Here is an 18,443-nt window from a genome sequence, read left to right as displayed (position 1 = left end):
TTCAAACTGTTTTTTCTCCTCTTCACCAAGACCATCACACGACATTGTACATACAACCTGCAGCTAAAACATGTATGTCAAGCTTACCGTGTGTGGGCTAAAATCACTAGGCTTGTGCTTGCTCTTAGCAGGCACAACCACGTCATTTAATCCCCTAAGACCTTAAAAACCATTATTGTCATTGAGGGAAAGATAAAACTAGTGATTTAGGAAGAAGAAAGCTAAGGGTCATTTCTAAGTGCTGGTGTATGCAAGTTGAGTGCAAAGCGGCATCAAACTTGTGGCTTCTCAATGATCTCAGACTTTGTTGGAGTTGAAAATGCTCTCCTGTCACTTCCACCATAGTTAGTTCTGTTTTCTCCACCCGGGCCTGTTTAAAGTAGTTTTTATCATCATCCTTTATGATAACTAAACAAAAGCAACTGGTGTCAATCAAACGCAGGCCGCCGAAAGGCTATAACTCCTGTCCAGAGAGGAAGGATGTGAGTGCAATAATGAGTCTAAAATGAAGGTGAGTCCTTTGATCAATTTATAACTCAATCACTTCTTTGCACACACACCCACACACACACACACACACACACACACACACACACACACACACACACACACACAAACGCCAAACGCACGCACGCACACACACATACACACACACACACCCCCAAAGATTTGCATTGGGCTACTAATTTTATGAGGACATGAGGGTAAATAATTCCTAACTTATTTCTACCTTGGACTTAATTTTAGTGCAAAGGGCCAATTCCAATCCTAAACTGCGCAAACCTAACTCCAATTCCATTGTCAAATCTGTTTTCATGTGGGGGGGTGTTGTAGTGTTATGAGGCGTTATGTGCTGTTTATGACATGTCTTTGTAGAGCACAGCGACTTCCTGAAGTCTCCATTGTTTGCCTGACATCCTCACAAAGGAAGGCAATTAGGTTTTTTTTGGCTGCTGGGTGAAGCCTATTTAATAGACAGATAAAGGAGGTATCAATTTCCTCATTCAGTTCCAGACAAGAAAGTAAATAAATATATTTCCCCAAATGTGTAACTCTTTATCACAATTCTGACTAATATTATCCATCTGAAGACAAACAAACTGCTTTTCCTTTCACTTAATTACATGTTCTTGTGAAGCAAACCGCAAACTCATACACCTTACAGCTGAACAGCTCTGCCATGTAAGGTGAAAGTGTTGGACATGTTGTGACTAGTGTGCATGAACAGGTGGTACACAATACAATATGCTGTGACTTACTACCATTGGCACTCATGTTTTTGTTTAGCAGAAATCATCTGAGGATTCTAAGAATGACTTGCTTTACCAGCTAAATGACAGTAGCATGTATGTGCTTGCATCATGATTTCCTGTAAATTCAAATGAAAAGCAAAAAGGTTGTACGAACGTGACAGTTATTTTAATAGGACACCTGAAATGAAAATGCTGAAATCTGTTAGTTAGCCCACAGAGGGATGACTGGGATGCTGAAGCAACAAGATATAAAATATTTCATCTCCTTGTCATCTACACAGATTTGATGATACTCTAAAGTCAAACATGAGACTATAACGTTTGTCCTCAAAGACTAAATAAATAGACGATTTATTTGTTTTGTTTTTTGTGATTGTCCGTGGTTTTATTCTGCAATAAGAGTAGAATAATCTGTTATTCTGTCTGATCAGTTGTTTCACACTGAGAAATAACATTTCAACTCGAGTCCTTTTGAGTGTTCAGTCACTTCGGAGCTGCTGGGCAGAGCTCTGGGCGTTTTTAGCAGAGGTTTCAACACCTCCCTCTCCTCGCACTTTAAATGTGGAGAGAAAACCTCTGTGAGGTGTCAGTAGCCCGCGTGGAGGAGAAGAGGCAAAGCGATGGTGTTCTTCTCGGTGTTAGCCTCCGCTTTGGTGGTCTGTGTCCTCAGTGATGGGATTCCTCCTGATGGAATACACTGGACTTACACAGGTAGGCTTTTTATTTAAAGAATGTAGTGTGATTTTTAAATTAACACTCGTTTAAAAAAGTGACAGAACTGAATTTGATTTAAAGGTGATTGATCCGTAAAACGTGCGTAACAACATATCAAATGCGTATTTGTTTTGGTAGAAGCCGCCACGTTGTTTGAAATATTTTTATTTTATTTTTATTATTGTTATTGATTATTAATATTATGGCTCTAAACATTAACCAGAGGCACGGTAAGTTTTCTGGGTGGCACGCGTTGCATTGGTCAAATACCTTGGACAACCACATGTTGTGAGACATATTATTAGGTGTAGTCTAAACAGCACCGGAGGATAGGTATACATCATTTGGGGGTTAATACAATTAAAGAAATGCACACCGTCTGCCACAATATCCAGTTGAACAAGTCCTTTGCATGTGTGATGTAGTTTAGGCCCATACTATTCGACAGACAAGAGCATGTCTTGCAATTTGTCACTCCCTAAATGATTTATTTCGGGGTGATCTTTACAGTGTAATTATGGTTTTGGGGGTTTTACTTCTTCTTACAGAGGGAGCTTTGGACCAGATGCACTGGGCAACACAGTACCCTGCATGTGGCGGAAAGAAGCAGTCCCCAATAGACATCCAGAGGCGCGGCGTGAGACACAACCCAGATATGTTGCAGCTGGAACTCAGCGGATACGATACTCAGAGAGGACATTTCCTCATGTCCAACAACGGGCACTCCGGTAAGACAGTGTGACAAATATTATATCACTTACCCTCAATATTAGGTCACTGTTAAAGGACCATAAACTGCTTCTGCTGTTATAGTCCCTGAACTATGAACCAAACTTTATGTGACTACATTTTGATGCCAAAAATTTAAAATGTTTAAAGTTTCTTTCCATCTTTTTAGTTAGCCATTGGTTTTTTGATTCATTTCTTTATGGTGTGAAACTTAGTTTTTAACCTTTTTTGAATTGTGTAAATCATTACATTAAACATCTATACTGCACATTTTCCCCAAGCAGAGCACCAGCATTGTTGCATGGTATTGGTTAGATTTGAAAAGTTTGTGTTGCATTACTTTTTATCAATAATATACCTTTGATGAATAATGATTGGAGGCTTTATGTCCACTGTGATAGATTATACAACTCAAACAAGTATTAAGAATAAAATGGAAGCCAATGGCTGCCACAAATTCTGAAAATAAATTTCTAAGGCTTAAACTCAAAAGCAGTTATCTACAATATCTGTGATTTGTATGCTGTTTCTTTTGTGTGTTTTTATTTTTTTACAAAACATTCTGAAAATGATGTTTCTTTGTGTTTCTATCAGTTCAAATCGACCTGCCTCCCACTATGGTGATCACCAAGGGCCTCCCAGGGAAATACACAGCTGTCCAGATGCACCTGCACTGGGGCGGCTGGGACCTGGAGGCCAGTGGGGCGGAGCACACTGTAGACGGCATTCGTTACATGGCAGAGGTTGGCTTGAAAAAAGGCTTAAAAGTTTGAAAAGGAGAGTTTGGCTTGAAACAGAAAGCCAGGGTAAAAACTGACTATGCCACAAGCTGGATGAGCTGGTGCACCACTGCAGTGATGACAGGCCTTTAATGTACAATTTAAACATCCTCTACTCATGAAAGCCTGCATTTATTCAAACAGAAACCTGTGCAGTTATTAAAGGCATATACAGACATAAGTTACAACGAAGCACAGAAACTGACTTTGTAAAAACATCATTACACTGCCTCGGTTCACTTCCACAGTGTAGAACAACTAAAATATTATCGTTGTATATAATCGGAGGATTGCATCAGTGAGGAAACCTGAACTGCGTACATCTTTTAATTTGAAAACTAATACTCACGGTCTTCTCTGAGTCCATTTCTGAGCAACCTACATGCACGTTTATTTGATAGATGCCCTCAATTTTCTTCTTGATATTATTCTGTATGTAATGTATTTATTTTGCTACCTCTAAGTTAGCCTTAATTTGCTTGTATTTTTGAAAGTTAATTACAAGGACAAGGACTGCAAATTAGCATATGGCTAGAAGTCCCTCATACATCGGTTGCACTTCAGATGTTACAATGCCAATATGTATCGTCCCTTACAAATCAACTGATCAGTAGTATTAGCCTCATGGAAGGTCATTGGGCATGTTTTGGCACCTAACCTGTTTTGCATTTCCATCTTGTCTTTCAGCTCCATGTTGTCCATTACAATTCTGACAAGTACAAGAGCTTTACTGAAGCCAGAGATAAGCCAGATGGTCTGGCAGTACTCGCCTTTTTCTATGATGTAAGTACACTGTTATTCCGAATGAGTTGACTTTTTGAAATTTTCTTTTGACCTGTTGCCTTAAACCATATACAAAGTTAAATTTAACAGGTCAAGTTGATGCAGTAGAAACAAAGTTTACATTAGTAGTCATTACTAAACATTATTAGTAAATACTAGAGCAGTTTGTGAATCGCACACACAAAAACTATAACACAATAAAGGAATGGGAAAAAGCAAAAAAAACATAATTTGAGCACTTTAACAGAACAGAATTAACACACACTTTAACTAGGACAGAAACCGTTCAAGAAATCATTTTTTTCCCCTTGAGCCTTTGCAACGCTTCAGCGCAGAACAGTTGAAATGACCACACCTTTCCCATACAGAAACTTAACAGACATACTACATAGACTGTACAAGTAGTATGCAATACATACTTATGGTGAATATTACGAACTAACTAATGTGATTTACTAATGAATATTTGTTTTAAAAAAATATGAGCGACTAATTACTGACCACTAAACAGTTGAGTTCCACCTAAATCTGGGTTTACACTCAGATTCACTTTTCCCCCCGACTACAGCAACTTCGCGGTCACGGTTCTATCAAACAATGGCCGATGAACATGGACTCTTGGTGTCTGTCTTAATCTCTTAATGTGTCCAAGTCTTATGATGATCTTACATTTTTTGTTTGGAACAGTGGTGGTCGGAATGCACCTCACAAGGGAGACAGCACCCTACTCTTACTTAAAAAGAGAAATGTTGAAATTGCATTATTAGAGGAGACACACATGCTACAGACTGATATCGGTTGATTAGCTAACAGATTCTATCACACAATGACATCCTCCTTAGCAAGCAAAAAAAAAAAAAGGAGTGACAAAAATTGTCAAAAGGAATCTTCCGCTTAAAGTTTTGTCCTCTTGGTCAGACAATACAGGCAGAATTGTGATTTCTACACTATAGTTTTAGGGAGACTGCACTTGTGTCAGCTTATGCTCCTAATATTTTTAATGGCAGTTTGTATTGTACGCTCACCAATCAGATGCTGGAGTTGACAGACTGTTCTTATGTTGTTGGTGTGTCTGGTGTGGTCTTCAGTGCTGCGTAGGACCCAAATACTGATCAGTTGAACGCAAAGGTCACTAGGGTTCAGGCACAACCCACAAATGCTCTGAAATTATGATCCAGGAGCTTGAAATAAATATATCCTTTCAGACATTTTATTCCAATTTCTATGAATCAGAGGTTACTTTGGATAAAATCCACTGTGACAGCCGGTTGAATCATCTTGACTTTCCTCAATTATCAGCAGAGGGATCAGTTAACTAAACTTTAGAGGAACTAAAGTTGGCAGTACAGAATATGTAAAAGGGAAAGTCAGGGGCTTTGATGGGATCCCCCTGGAATTGTATACAGCTTTTTGGGAACAACTGGGCCCATTCCTTCTTGACATGATCATTCTCTATTGAGAAGGGTGGATTTTCAAGGGATGTTAAAACAACCTTGATCTCCTTGCTCTTGAAAAAGGACAAGGATCCTACAGAGTGCTCCAGCTACCTCTGAGCCTGTTTAACGCTGATTTAAAAACATTTGCAAAACTCTTAGCCCGTCATTTGGAGTCCCATATGTCAAAATTAGTGAACTCTGACCAAACAGGATTCCTAAAATCGAGACTGGCAACAGATAATGTGAGACGCCTTCTCCACATTGTTGATGCGGCAGACCCCAATGTCACTTCTCTCTCTTGACATAATGAAAGCCTTTGATAGACTTGAGTGGTCATTTCTATGGTCAGTCTCAAGAGGTGATGGACTTTAGTAATACATTCATTGGAATGATTAAAGTTACGTATTCTTTTTTGGAGTGAAACATTTGATCACAAGGAAGGATTATGGGAAAGGTGCGCTGTATTTTCTTCAGTGTGTGTAGAGTACTTTGGATTTGGACAAATGTTTTGCATTTTTGTTTGGCTCTTAAAATAAAAAAATAATTGATCAATAAAAAAGATAACATTGTTCCGTTTTCTCTGTGTTCTGCTTTATCTCACCACAAAGTTGACCAACATCCTACACAGGATACCCGCATTATTTTTGAGAAATTATCATCAGTTCTGCTTCAAGTTTACAAAAAAGCCTTTGTAGTATGCCCTTTGATGATACTTGTTTTTGGTCATCCTGCTGGGTAAAGACTCTATGGAGCGTTCCTTTACATGCCGACATATTGAATGAGTGCTTGTTTCCAGAGGAATGCTCTGGATCTCAGCTGGGGTCAGCAAGGGGTCATCGCTGCAGCAACACCATCGCTGGCATCTGCTGTAACAGCCGCACAGAGTAGCAGAGAGTTATTGCTATTTGGACAAACTCAATTAGTAACAAATGATTTAGATGAAAGTTTAAAGAAGGACTCCGTTTAATTACATCTGGAAACTCAGCAACTAAACACCAGCAGACAGATTGTCAGACGTATGTAATGTATTCTGAAAGGAGAACAGAAGTGAAGGCATACATTAAAACACAAAGTACAAACTTTTCAGTTGCCTGGAACTTCAAAACGTGCTCTATTTGCTGGAATTACCGTTGCGAAGAAAATTATTACAAACTGTAGGAAACCACCTCATGACCTGTCTGTTTGTGTCCCTTTCCTTCATGGATGTAGTGTATATAGAACTTTCTACGGCACACATTCATGGAGCGCCAGGAAAGACTCTCGACACTTAGCTGAGCATCGCTGATTCCCTGAGGTCCGGTCTGTAGCCTTGTGTTACAGCCTTAGCTTTAGCTTGAGCAGAGGCCTGTACTAAGAAGCAAGATTTCATGTAGAATTATAGTTTCCTTCTTATGTAAAATATGTGGCTCGGGTAGATGTTTGCAATTGGTCACGCTGTGCAAACACCGCCTCTTTTATGTAAACGTGCGCATCTCTAGACTGGGAAACCCTGAGTTGATTGAACCAGTTGTTAACCACTGTGGTGACACAGATTATGCAGGAGTTAGTAAGAGTTAATGAAGCTGGGGATCTGAAAGAAATGTTGATCTTGATTTGTAAGCTAGTGTTTTTTTGGCCCTGGGACACGTTCCCAGTCTCAGTGTATTGTTTGTAAGTTTTTGTCACTGTTTGTACTGTAAATAAAAAAAACATTACAGTTTACAGACCAACATTCTGGTTCAACTGGTTTTCAACACAGTGGTTAACAGAGGAACTATAAGGACATTTAATGTGCACTTACTTTTATCTATTAACTCCAAATACAGTATTTTAGATTTTTGCCTTGTCAGAATTTTGCAGTGATGCTGCTGTGTTCCCACATTTTAAAGATTACTTCTGTGAATATTATCATAATATATAGATACAATGTCCTAACCCCAGAAAACAACAAGGCTCAAGTTATAAAAAAACAAAATAATCAAGTCCCCCTGACTATGCCTCTGTAAGTGCTCACACATAGTGTTTTCTATTTTCACTGAACATTTAAGCTTCACCTTTGGTTTACTTTCAGGACGGGCATTTTGAGAACACATACTACAGTGATTTCATCTCCAACCTGGCCAAAATCAAATATGCAGGTACTTAATGCAAACACAAATTAACTGACCACCCTTAGTGTTTGAGTCTAATGTGATTTTGATGTGATCCCGACAGGTCAGAGCATGAACATATCGAGCATTGATGTGCGCTCTATGCTCCCTGAGAACCTCAACCACTTTTTCAGATACCAAGGCTCCCTCACCACACCACCCTGCTACGAGAGCATCCTCTGGACTGTGTTTGATACTCCCATCACTCTCTCACATAACCAGGTACAGTGGACACGAGGAAGCAAAAGAGTGTTGTATTACAGCTGATAAAAATCAATAAAACTTTCAACTATTCTGTCATATGTGGAACCAAACTGTCACCATGAGAAGAATATTGGCTCATTTGAAATATTATTTGGTGCAATGGCATATCTTTCTTTTCTTCTCTGTTGTGTTCAGATTAGGAAACTGGAGAGTACTCTGATGGACAGGGACAACAAGACCCTGTGGAATGATTACCGTATTGCTCAGCCTCTCAACAGCCGAGTGGTAGAGTCATCTTTCCTGCCACGCTTAGGGAAAGGAAGTATGTTGTGATTACACAATAGAGCAATGTCATTTATTCTTCAGAACTGACATCGGGCAACCGAGGCCTGAGTCTAATCCTCATCATTTTCATTCTCTGTTTGTTTTTTCAGCATTTTGTCGGCAAGATGAGATTGAATCCAAGCTCCAGAAGATCGAGGGTCTAATAACGTATCTTGGAAAGCATATCACTTCAGGTAAGTTGTAAAAACTGCTGAAGATGGCTGGATGCGAAATGAAAATGCCCATATTTACTCTTCTTTCTTACTTATTCCCTTAAGGTGGATTTCGCAACTCAGGGGCTCATAGACATGGTGAGTCCTTGATTTCCTACTGATTGAATGGGAGATTTAACTGGTATTTGTGACTGTGAATGATTAAAAGTACATTCCAGTCTAATTCTAGTTCTTCTGTTTTGCTCAGAGCCTCATGGTCTGTTTCCTTTGGTGCTCGTCTTCCCGGAGAAGAATTCTGGAAGTTATGCTTTGGCCCGCCTCAGCCATCCCATGGAGTTGGACTCTTTCACAGTCTGCATGCATGTCTTGCCTCAGCTCGAGGGGATCCATACCGTCATCTCCTACGCCAGTAACGGCAACGACAATGAGATGATGATCTCCATCAGCGAAGACAGAGATGCGAGAGAGGTGGGCCTCTGGATTGGCAACGAGTTTGTCAACCTGCCGTACAACTTCAAGTCGCATGACTGGGCCAACTTCTGCATCACCTGGAGGTCCCACACTGGAGGCGCAGAGCTGTGGATCAATGGCATGGTTGGGGAGCAGCGGTACCTGAAAAGTGGTTACACAATTAGCCCAGGCGGTGTGTTCATCCTGGGCAAAGACCAGGATGGATTACTGGGCATCTCCAACGCAGACGCCTTTGTGGGTAAGATGACTGATGTCAACATTTGGGACTATGTGCTGACCACAGCAGATATCCGGGACCAGATGTCATGTCAGACAAACAGCACCGTGGTGGGAAATGTGTTCAGCTGGGGAACTACCCCACTCAGTCTTTATGGAGGGATGCAGCTGGACAGTCAGTACAGATGCTCTTGAAGAGGCTCAGCAGCTTCTGTTCACATGTGCTTTAAAATGCTGCTTTAAACCAAAATATCTGTTGTGATGGTGGGTGGTTAAAATGTGTCTGACACGTGGAATTAAGGAGAAAATGTCTTTCAGGCTCCTGAAATTCAATTTTGAATGCAAACTGTATCTTATATCTTCAGCCCTGAATTGTTTTCATACCTTTGCATCATCAATAAAGGCTTATAAGTGACTTGTTGGTTTGTTTAATGATTCATGCACAAATTCCAACCTCTATAAGGTGGCGTTGCAGTGCAAGTTTGCAACATATCAAGTTTCACTGTATTTTTAGCTGGAATTGAAACGCACAAAGATCTTAGTAGCCACAAACAAACTATATACAAAGAGATCTGTAGAGGTTCCTTGGAAAATAGAAAATAGAAGATACAGGCTAAATCAAGACATTCCCAGTACATTACAATCCTCCCCAGAGTGAAGACTTCCTCTCCTCTGAATGCTCACATTTGTCTTCAAAAGGCTGTGACCCTCACTGCATCCTCCAGGCTTTCTTTGCTCTCTTTCAGTGGCAGATCACCATCACCCAGTTTGATCTCCACATTGTTCCTCTTGGCGAATATCTGGCAGATCTCCAGGAACGTCTTGTTCTTGGTCTCAGGGACGACCAGCCAGATGTAGATCAGCGTGACCAGACAGATGAAGGAAAAAATTATAAAGCTGTAGGAGCCCAGACCTCTCTAGAGAGAGAAGGAGAAAAAGGATATGTAATTAGTGTGTCCTCAGGATGATGCATTGTAAATATGTTAGCCCGAAACAGTTGGTTTGGCATAAACATCACCTAAGGTTAAGGGAACTTGCATGTTACTTTTGTTGGAATGCTCTTTTTGGTTTCTGTTACTTAAACAAATTCCTTCATTGTTTGCTTTGTGGTTTGAAGAAGAATATGCCTTCACTTGAAATTGAGAGGAAATAAACAAGTACAATGGTTGTGTTTAAGATTACGCCATTCATTCCGTTGAAAAAGACACAATGACAAAAGTGCTCCTAATAATAATGATAATAATATGTTTTTTAATCTTGTCTGGCTTTGTACAAAGTTAACGACATTGGCCAACCTGCACCATAAAGGTCAGGGATTAACATGTACTGTCCTATTTGTTTAATACGTGAACAAAATAAAAAAGAGGTAAAAAAGAGAACTTGTGAGTACGTGCCAGACTGTTTTGTTGCTGGGAGCAGTGTACCTACAGTCTCCGCTGGTTTCCCTGCAAACTCATGGTGGCAAGACTGTGTCAATGTTATCTATGTTCTCATCTACCAAAAAGCGAGTATATTTTCCAAAATGTTGAGCTGTTATTTTAAGAATCATTGTTTTTCTCATTTTAATTATGTTTATCATTATAAGTAATGGTGTATTTGTCTCCTGTTTGATTGGTTGTTGCAGTTGTACAGTACATACTGAAATAAAGTAGGTAAAAATAAAGACTACATTGTCATCACAGTCTGAATGTGACTTGAATTGCCTTTCGGTTTACACTTAAATACATCTGTAACAAATTACATTTTCTAATACAGTTTTTTTCAATTGCCAAAAGACAGTGGGCACAACTGGAGACACATGCAGAACCCTAACACAGCAGCAGTTCATGTGAACCAAACTCTAGTTTGTTTTTTATCGCTCAAACACAGTTTTCAAAACTCTACTTGTCCCATGGCTTTAACCCCAACATGCACATTATTTTGGTAAATCACTAACACACTGTCAAAACTATTAACCACACGTTGAAAACAGAATGGATTTCAGCCCGGTGCATTTCAAACACTGCTGATTGCAATTTCAGCGGAAGCCTAAGTAGGTGTCTTGTTTTAGACTTGTTGTTAGTGATCACATACAGTATATATAAATATATGTATCATATTGGTATATATATATATACTGTATATATACCAATACGTACAGATATAGATGTTACTACTGTAAGTAAAAAGTAATGGAGGTGGAAGCAATGCAAACACCACATTCATTTGTATTTATAATGGGTTGTTTATAGATGACGCAGGACAGGTGCATGGCAAGAGAGGACATCCAACATGATAATGAAAACTTGTCACATCATGCTGGAGAGAGGCAGGATTAGCCCCACATTTCTATGATACTAGTATGTACCTTTTTTTCAGTTATTCCATAAATTAATATAGACAAAATGAAAATATACATCTATTGATGTGTTTATATCAAAAATAAATACCATCGTGTGATAGAATTTTACAAATTTCTTTAAAAGAAAATAGCAATAGTTTGATGCTATTGTTTTTACTATAAGTGCGTTCAGAGTGACAGTGTATGTTGGCTCAAGAAGGATTTTCAAAATGTTTGGCTGCACTGAGCCTGTTTTGAGACGTGTGTTAAGAATTGGGTTGGCTGGAATGAGTTTCGCAGGTGATGTGTCCATGTACTCCTAGTGGGTACATGGACACAGAAAAAGACCACAGCAAAGTTAGGAGGTTCTCCTCCATCGGACTGCCATAACGCTCCATGTAGGTGGTGTTGTAGAACTGCTGCATGAACTAAAGAGATGTGTGTTTAGCTCAGGTGACTGTTCAATTCAAACTGTAGTAAGAGCTTTGTACACGTGGCTTCAGTTGTGACCACTGTTGTTTAGCAATCTAAAAAAAACTGTAATAACCTTTAATTCCCCCAATGTTAGAGTTCTCAGGAACTGTGTAACTGACCTCTAGGAAGGGGAAGATGAGGCCAACAGTGAAGTTGGAGAGCCAATGGACGGAGCCTGCTACCATGAAAGCAGCGGGCCTGGCCGACTGCCTGAACATCTCGGTGGTGACCACATAAGGAATAGGACCTGACAAGCAGAGATGTGGTTGACGACAACCGAAACACTCGAGACACATCATTACTCTTCAGGGTCACAGAGAGGATGCTCATGTCTCAGACAACTGAATGCAGATTTACCATGTATATTATTACATGTCTGGTCACATCTAAACAACACTTCAGCTAATGGAGCACCCTGTTGTAATCTGTGTGTGTGTGTGTGTGTGTGTGTGTGTGTGTGTGTGTGTGTGTGTGTGTGTGTGTGCGTGTGTGTGTGTGTGTGTGTGTGTGTGTGTGTGTGTGTGTGTGTGTGTGTGTGTGTGTGGGTGTGTACAAAATAACAACCGGCAGGGTCAGACTCACTGGGTCCTATGGCGTGTCCTATGACGTAGATGATGACACAGGAGATGCTGATGTAGGGCATCCACGTCACGCTCTCCTGTGAACCCAAACTGCTGTTATCATTGACCCGTCATGTTGATGCTTTCAAACAGGAACAGATACGTAACAAAATCTTCTTAATGGCTGCATTGTGTGGGAAGACTTAAACCTGCTGGGCAGTTGAAAGTAAAGCATGTCTGAAGATGTTGGGTCCAGCTGAGATTACAGGGTTACAGGGGGCAGCACTGGTTTTGAAAGTTGTCTAATCGTCGGTGTTTCTCAGACTTTAGTGGTGGACAACTCTGTTGTTGTGTCTGTCTTTAAGTTCTCATGACCCCAGCAAATATAGATGTCAAGTAATCCCATTCATTTTCCAGACCAAGCTCTAAATGTATAATAAATAAAAATTACAGTCCAGTAAAAAAATGTAGCACAGTTGTTTGACTTTGTACCAGCACACTGGACGACAAGGTTAAAGTGCTTACTATTTATCTTTAAAACTACTTTCTCTCTGTCATGATGACAGCTAATTCATAACAAAGTTTCACCTATTTGGCTCTTTTGCTACTCTATCATACACTACTCTTTTTTGTATAATATCCTCCCTGTCCTGTAGTAATACTCAGTGTGTTCCTGCCTTTCACCAATGCCTGATCTTCACAAACACACCTGCTCCCAATTCCTTCCTCAGCTCCCCAGTAGCTGTCCCTTATGCTCCATACGTGTCATGTCAAAGTTATAGTTTCCAACTTGTAAATTACGTTCATGTCAAGATCCAAGTTGTAACGACGACTGAGAATTAGTTAATGAGTTACATCCAACTTGGCACTTAATAATACGGAAGTAAAAACAAGTGATCAAAGCATAGTTCAGGTTCATTCAAAGTATTTTTTTTAATGTTAAAAGCACCACTCAGAGACTGATATATACTGACTGCAGGCGTGTCCCCCCTGAGAAAAGTTGAAAAATTCTAGAAGCAGATTGTTTTTGCATGCTGAACCACTAGAGGACAGCAAAATGACACGTTGAGGGTGTGAGACAAACTGCAGCTTTTGCATGGTACCTGGAAGGTGAGAGCCACAGTGAGCAGCACACAGGCTCCACAGCAGATCCCAAAGCCACAGAGCAGGAGAATCCGTCGTCCCGAGGCTTCCACAATGAAGACCTGGTGAAACAAATTACTTGTACAGAACTATTGTCTCCTTCTAATATGATCAAACAACAGACTGTTAGATATCAACAGGCACCTACAGCAGCCATGGTCATGAAGACATTCACTGCACCTGTTCCCACAGTAACGTACTGGATGTCACTCTGCTTGACTCCTGCAGTGGCATAAATGCTATCTGCATAGTAGTAGATCTGAGGAGAAAGAGAGAAATGCATTATGTTTAAATGATTAACCAATAGTTGGAGAACATAGGTAAAACATTAGCAGGAACAGTACTGTAGTTGAAAAAAACTGAACAGAAGAAATTGCTGTTCAAGCGATGCTCTCTGATCTGGTGTTATATCTGAATTAGGGTCAGGGTACAAGTACAACCCGGCTCACAGCGTTGACCCCCGACAGCTGCTGACCCATGTTCATGGCAATGATGGTGACCAGCTGCCAGCGAAGGGAGCGCTGGGACAACAGGCTGAGCACAGACAGGCGGCCATCGGCCCTCTCTGACTGGTCCTCCAGACGCATCTCTGACAGCTCTTCATCCACGTCGTTACTGCCACGCAGACGCTGTAGCGCTTTCTTTGCTGTCTTTTCATCTCCTCTCTGGATGAGCATGTACCTGGGGCTCTCTGGGAAAAAGGGCAGCAACAGGAGCTCTATCATGGCAGGGATACCAGTCAAACCCAGCATGAGGGTCCAACCTGGACACAGGGGGAACACATCTTTTACCAATACCAACCAATAAAGCTCTCCCTTGAGTCTTCTAAAATCAGCGGCCAAGCAAGTGCTTCAACATCTAACCAAGGAAGGATGTACCCGTGCTGTTGCCCAGTAAGTTTCTGATGCCCAGCACCTGTGCACTGAGGATGCCGATGGTGATGAAGAGCTGTGGTATGATGCCAAGGGCTCCCCTTAGGTTTTTGGGTGACAGTTCTCCCAGATACATTGGCACCACGTTGGACGAGAGACCTGCAGACAAAGAACCTCAGATGAATAAAAATGACGGTAACACTTTACTTGAAGAGGTGTGTGCAAGACTGACGTGACACATGTCATGAACATCGACTCTTTAAGAATGTTTGACTGTTGTTGTTAAGTGTCATTCAGTAAATTATGACACTTTGTATGCAAAGGTAGCATTGTTTGAAATGTGTGTGTCCTGACTTGACATCAAGCAAGAGAACCTTAACCATAAATATGTCATAGCAGGCCTAATAATCAAACCTAATTAAACCTAATTAATTAAGTTGGATTTTACATTGGTTGTCATGTGACCATTATAATTGTGTCATGAATATTGTTGTTTTTGGAACAATTTGGACTCAAAAAGTTTAATTACACTGTCAAATAATTCCCTTGACTTCAAGAAAAGTGGAACCATTTGGACTTGTCATTAAGATGTCATAAAAGTTAGATGACCAAAGTACCGAAGTGATTTAATGTGTTTTGGAAAGACAACATTAGCTTTAATGTTAAGTTACAACTGTACTGTAGTTAGCTGCCATTAGCTAGTCAGCTCGGTTAGCTGTACAGCTGACTCAGCTCCAGGGTGCAGGAGCAAAACCCGGAAAGAAAACCACCTGGGTACTGTATTCCCTGATCTGTGTTAAGCAAATGACACAAATATGATGGTCTCATGACAGCAAATGTATTAAACAACCACTTATGACAGTTAACTGTAATGTAAACATATACAGCGAAATAGTTTCTATAACTCTGATAATTAGGCCTGCTCTGACATATTTATGACAGGTTATGTTGTCTAGATTAATGTCAAGCTTTCATAACACAGATGTTGTTATCTTGTTAATGTCAAGTTGTCATAACATAAACATCTCAAACAATTTTAACATTGTGTAAAAAGTGTCATCATTTAGAAATTACACTTATGACAAAGTCATAAACATTCATAAAGATTACTTCATGTTCATGACCGATGTTTTCATATCATGGTTATGACAGTGTCATGTCAGTCTAACGCACACCCCTTCAAATAAAAGTGTTACCAAAATGACACTTGTAAATCTTTACTACTTTAAGAGTTGAACATATTTGACCTGCACAGATGCCCACTATAAACCTTGCCACAATGATGATCTCATAGGTCTTGGCAATCTTGCTGACTCCCATCATCACAGCTGGGACAATTGAGAAGATGTTATTGAAGAGTAGGGTGCCCTTCCTGGCCCAAAGTAGATGCATTTTAGGTCAATGTTAAATATTAGACAAACAAGTAAACAGTTTTAATACTGCATGACACATTTGACATATTACCTCCCTAATTTGTTGACCAGAGGGGCCACCATTAGAGAGCCAAAGAAGCCTCCTAGTGGGTACATGGACACAGAAAGAGACCACAGCAGAGTAAGGAGGTTCTCCTCCATCGGACTGCCATAACGCTCCATGTAGGTGGTGTTATAGAACTGCTGCATGAACTAAAGAGAGCAGGACAATGCTGACAGAAACACATCAGTATATATAAAGCGGGGCTCGAAAGTTTGGGCATCCTAGGTAAAAATGTGTATTAATGTGCATAAAGAAGCCAAGAAAAGATGGAAAAATCTCCAGAAGGCTTAAAATGACAGATTAGACATTCGTATGATAGGTCACAAAAAGTTAGATTTTATTTCTATCGTATGAGATTTCTGGGCTGTCTGTTACACACTGCTCTTTAAGGTCTATGCATAGATTTTCAATGAAGACCATATTTGTACAAGTATCTCTTTATAGTGGAATGGTGTACCACAACTCCAGTGTCTGCCAGGTCTTTCTAGATGGATCGTGCAGTCAAACGTTGGTTTTGACTTGCTTTTCTCACAATCCTGTGAGCAGTTCTGTCTGATATTTTTCTTGGTCTTCCAGATCTTGCTTTAACTTCCACTGTTCCTGATGACTGCCATTTCTTAATTACATTCCAAACAGAGGATATTGGCATCTGAAAACGCTTTGCTATCTCATTATAGCCTTCTCCTGCTTTGTGAGCATCAACTATTTTCACTTTCAGTTTTCTAGACAGCTGCTTAGAAGAACCCATGGTGCTGATTGTTGTGGCAAGGTCAGATGAGTCTGGGCATTTAAAACCTTAAGATTAACATCACCTGGTCTTTCCAGAAAATGATTGAGAACAATCCATGACATTGTCAGGTCTCAGCTTTCCAAAAAGGGCCGTGCATGCCATAATCTCTGTAGGGTGTCCAAACTTTTGCAGACGCCATTTTTTTGTTTTCTTTTATTTTGAAAGTGTAAATGATGGAAATAAAATCTAACTTTTTATGACATATTATACAAATGTCTAATCTGTCATTTAATTCCTTTTGGAGATTTTTCCATCTTTTCTTAGCTTCTTTATGCACATTAATACACATTTTTACATGGGGTGCCCAAACTTTCGAGCCCCACTGTAAGTGACACCTGCCCATATACCATTGTCTGTGATAGTTAAGCTTTTGCTTTTTTGCTTGGGTTACCGGTGATGGAGAGTTGATCACAGCCACATTGTAACCATACTGGAATGATGAACCAAATGCATATATGAGCGTTGCCAACACCAGGACCACAGTTAATCTCTGCTGGGGGACATTAATGCATGAGGTGAAGCGTCATGATTACACATACATTTGCACACTGTCACAGAACAGAAAAAGCCATCACTGATGTGATGGTGGTGATAATCACACCTGGTGTGTAACTCACCCCTCTCCTCAACGCAGGCTTTCCCCATTCTTCATTCTCTGCCATGACTGTGTCTGGACACTCTTTCAGCAGTAATAGCAGCACACTTTGTTATTACTGCACCACTGCATTCTGCTTGCCCTTTGGACAAGATCAGAGAGTGTATCAGTGGTTTACGGCTTGGCTTCAGTTATCATTTTCATGCTGACTTTGCCCTCTGGTTCATGAAATCTCGTATGCAACACACTCAAGATATTAAATGCTGCCCTGGGCTGAATGCTGATATCTGATGCTTCTATTGCACTGCACCTTCAACTAAGTTGGTTGAATTGATGAAATCTACAGCTGTCATAATGGAGTTATGTTATCATCAAAATTTACATGATGAAACACTGCTGATCACTGACAATTGGCAAAGACTTAGACCGTAGATCATTCTTGAGCCACGGGTCCAACTTCTTTTCTAGGGATGATTGTGTGAAAGCAGAGTGGTGTATACAGTGTAATATATCTATATACAGCGTACAGTATAATATGGAACGATTACATGAATTTAAAACAACACTAAACAAGTTAAATTTGATTTCAGGTCAGCATACAAAAATCACCAACTACAATTTGAAGTATTTCTCTGTTGTCCCGCTAAAGACAGTTCATCTCACACTGAATACCGAATAGATTTGTTTTCTGCAGAAACACCACATCTACCAATCATTTGTTATGTTTACTTTGTCATGCAGTGCCATTTGCCATGTGCTGAAATGCCTCTTATCTCTAAACGTAAGTCTGTTTGTTTTGCCTGAAAGCTGGATTTGGGTTATTTGCTTTAAGGATGTCTAACTGAAAAAAACAGGGTGCTGGTGGAAAATATTATTTATTTATTTAGTTAACTAAACAATGGAGTTGTTTGATTTTTTAAAAGACCCAACAGACTTTTCTGCATGTATATTGTGCTTTCATTGTCTGTAAAAACAGCTTTTTAACAGAGAAGTATTTTAATC

The 18,443-nt window shown here is 40.1% G+C and overlaps 2 protein-coding genes across 3 annotated transcripts; one reads left to right on the top strand and one right to left on the bottom strand.

Annotated features, from left to right (window-relative positions):
- Positions 1-1,704: 1,704 nt before the first annotated feature.
- ca6 (carbonic anhydrase VI) lies at positions 1,705-9,626 on the top strand. The gene is made up of 10 exons (XM_034876006.1): positions 1,705-1,964; positions 2,516-2,695; positions 3,291-3,439; positions 4,163-4,258; positions 7,745-7,811; positions 7,888-8,045; positions 8,223-8,349; positions 8,462-8,545; positions 8,630-8,662; positions 8,772-9,626. The coding sequence occupies exons 1-10, from the start codon at positions 1,874-1,876 to the stop codon at positions 9,404-9,406; spliced, it is 1,620 nt and encodes a 539-aa protein (XP_034731897.1). The 5' UTR covers positions 1,705-1,873; the 3' UTR covers positions 9,407-9,626.
- On the bottom strand, positions 7,540-17,722 carry slc2a1a (solute carrier family 2 member 1a). Of its 2 annotated transcripts, none has more exons than XM_034876007.1 (11): positions 17,464-17,722; positions 17,238-17,336; positions 16,045-16,205; positions 15,828-15,952; positions 14,587-14,739; positions 14,158-14,471; positions 13,857-13,967; positions 13,669-13,770; positions 12,588-12,663; positions 12,125-12,252; positions 7,540-10,128 (listed from the first exon to the last, which is right to left on the bottom strand). In XM_034876007.1, the coding sequence occupies exons 1-11, from the start codon at positions 17,506-17,508 to the stop codon at positions 9,904-9,906; spliced, it is 1,539 nt and encodes a 512-aa protein (XP_034731898.1). In that variant the 5' UTR covers positions 17,509-17,722; the 3' UTR covers positions 7,540-9,903. The 2 variants fall into 2 exon arrangements, with proteins under 2 accessions (XP_034731898.1, XP_034731900.1); XM_034876009.1 differs by having other exon boundaries at positions 16,045-16,096.
- Between the last annotated feature and the right edge of the window lie 721 nt (positions 17,723-18,443).

This window comes from Etheostoma cragini, chromosome 7 (assembly GCF_013103735.1).
Source record: "Etheostoma cragini isolate CJK2018 chromosome 7, CSU_Ecrag_1.0, whole genome shotgun sequence".
Lineage (NCBI taxonomy): Eukaryota > Metazoa > Chordata > Actinopteri > Perciformes > Percidae > Etheostoma > Etheostoma cragini.
This window is presented reverse-complemented; position numbering and strand designations above follow the sequence as displayed.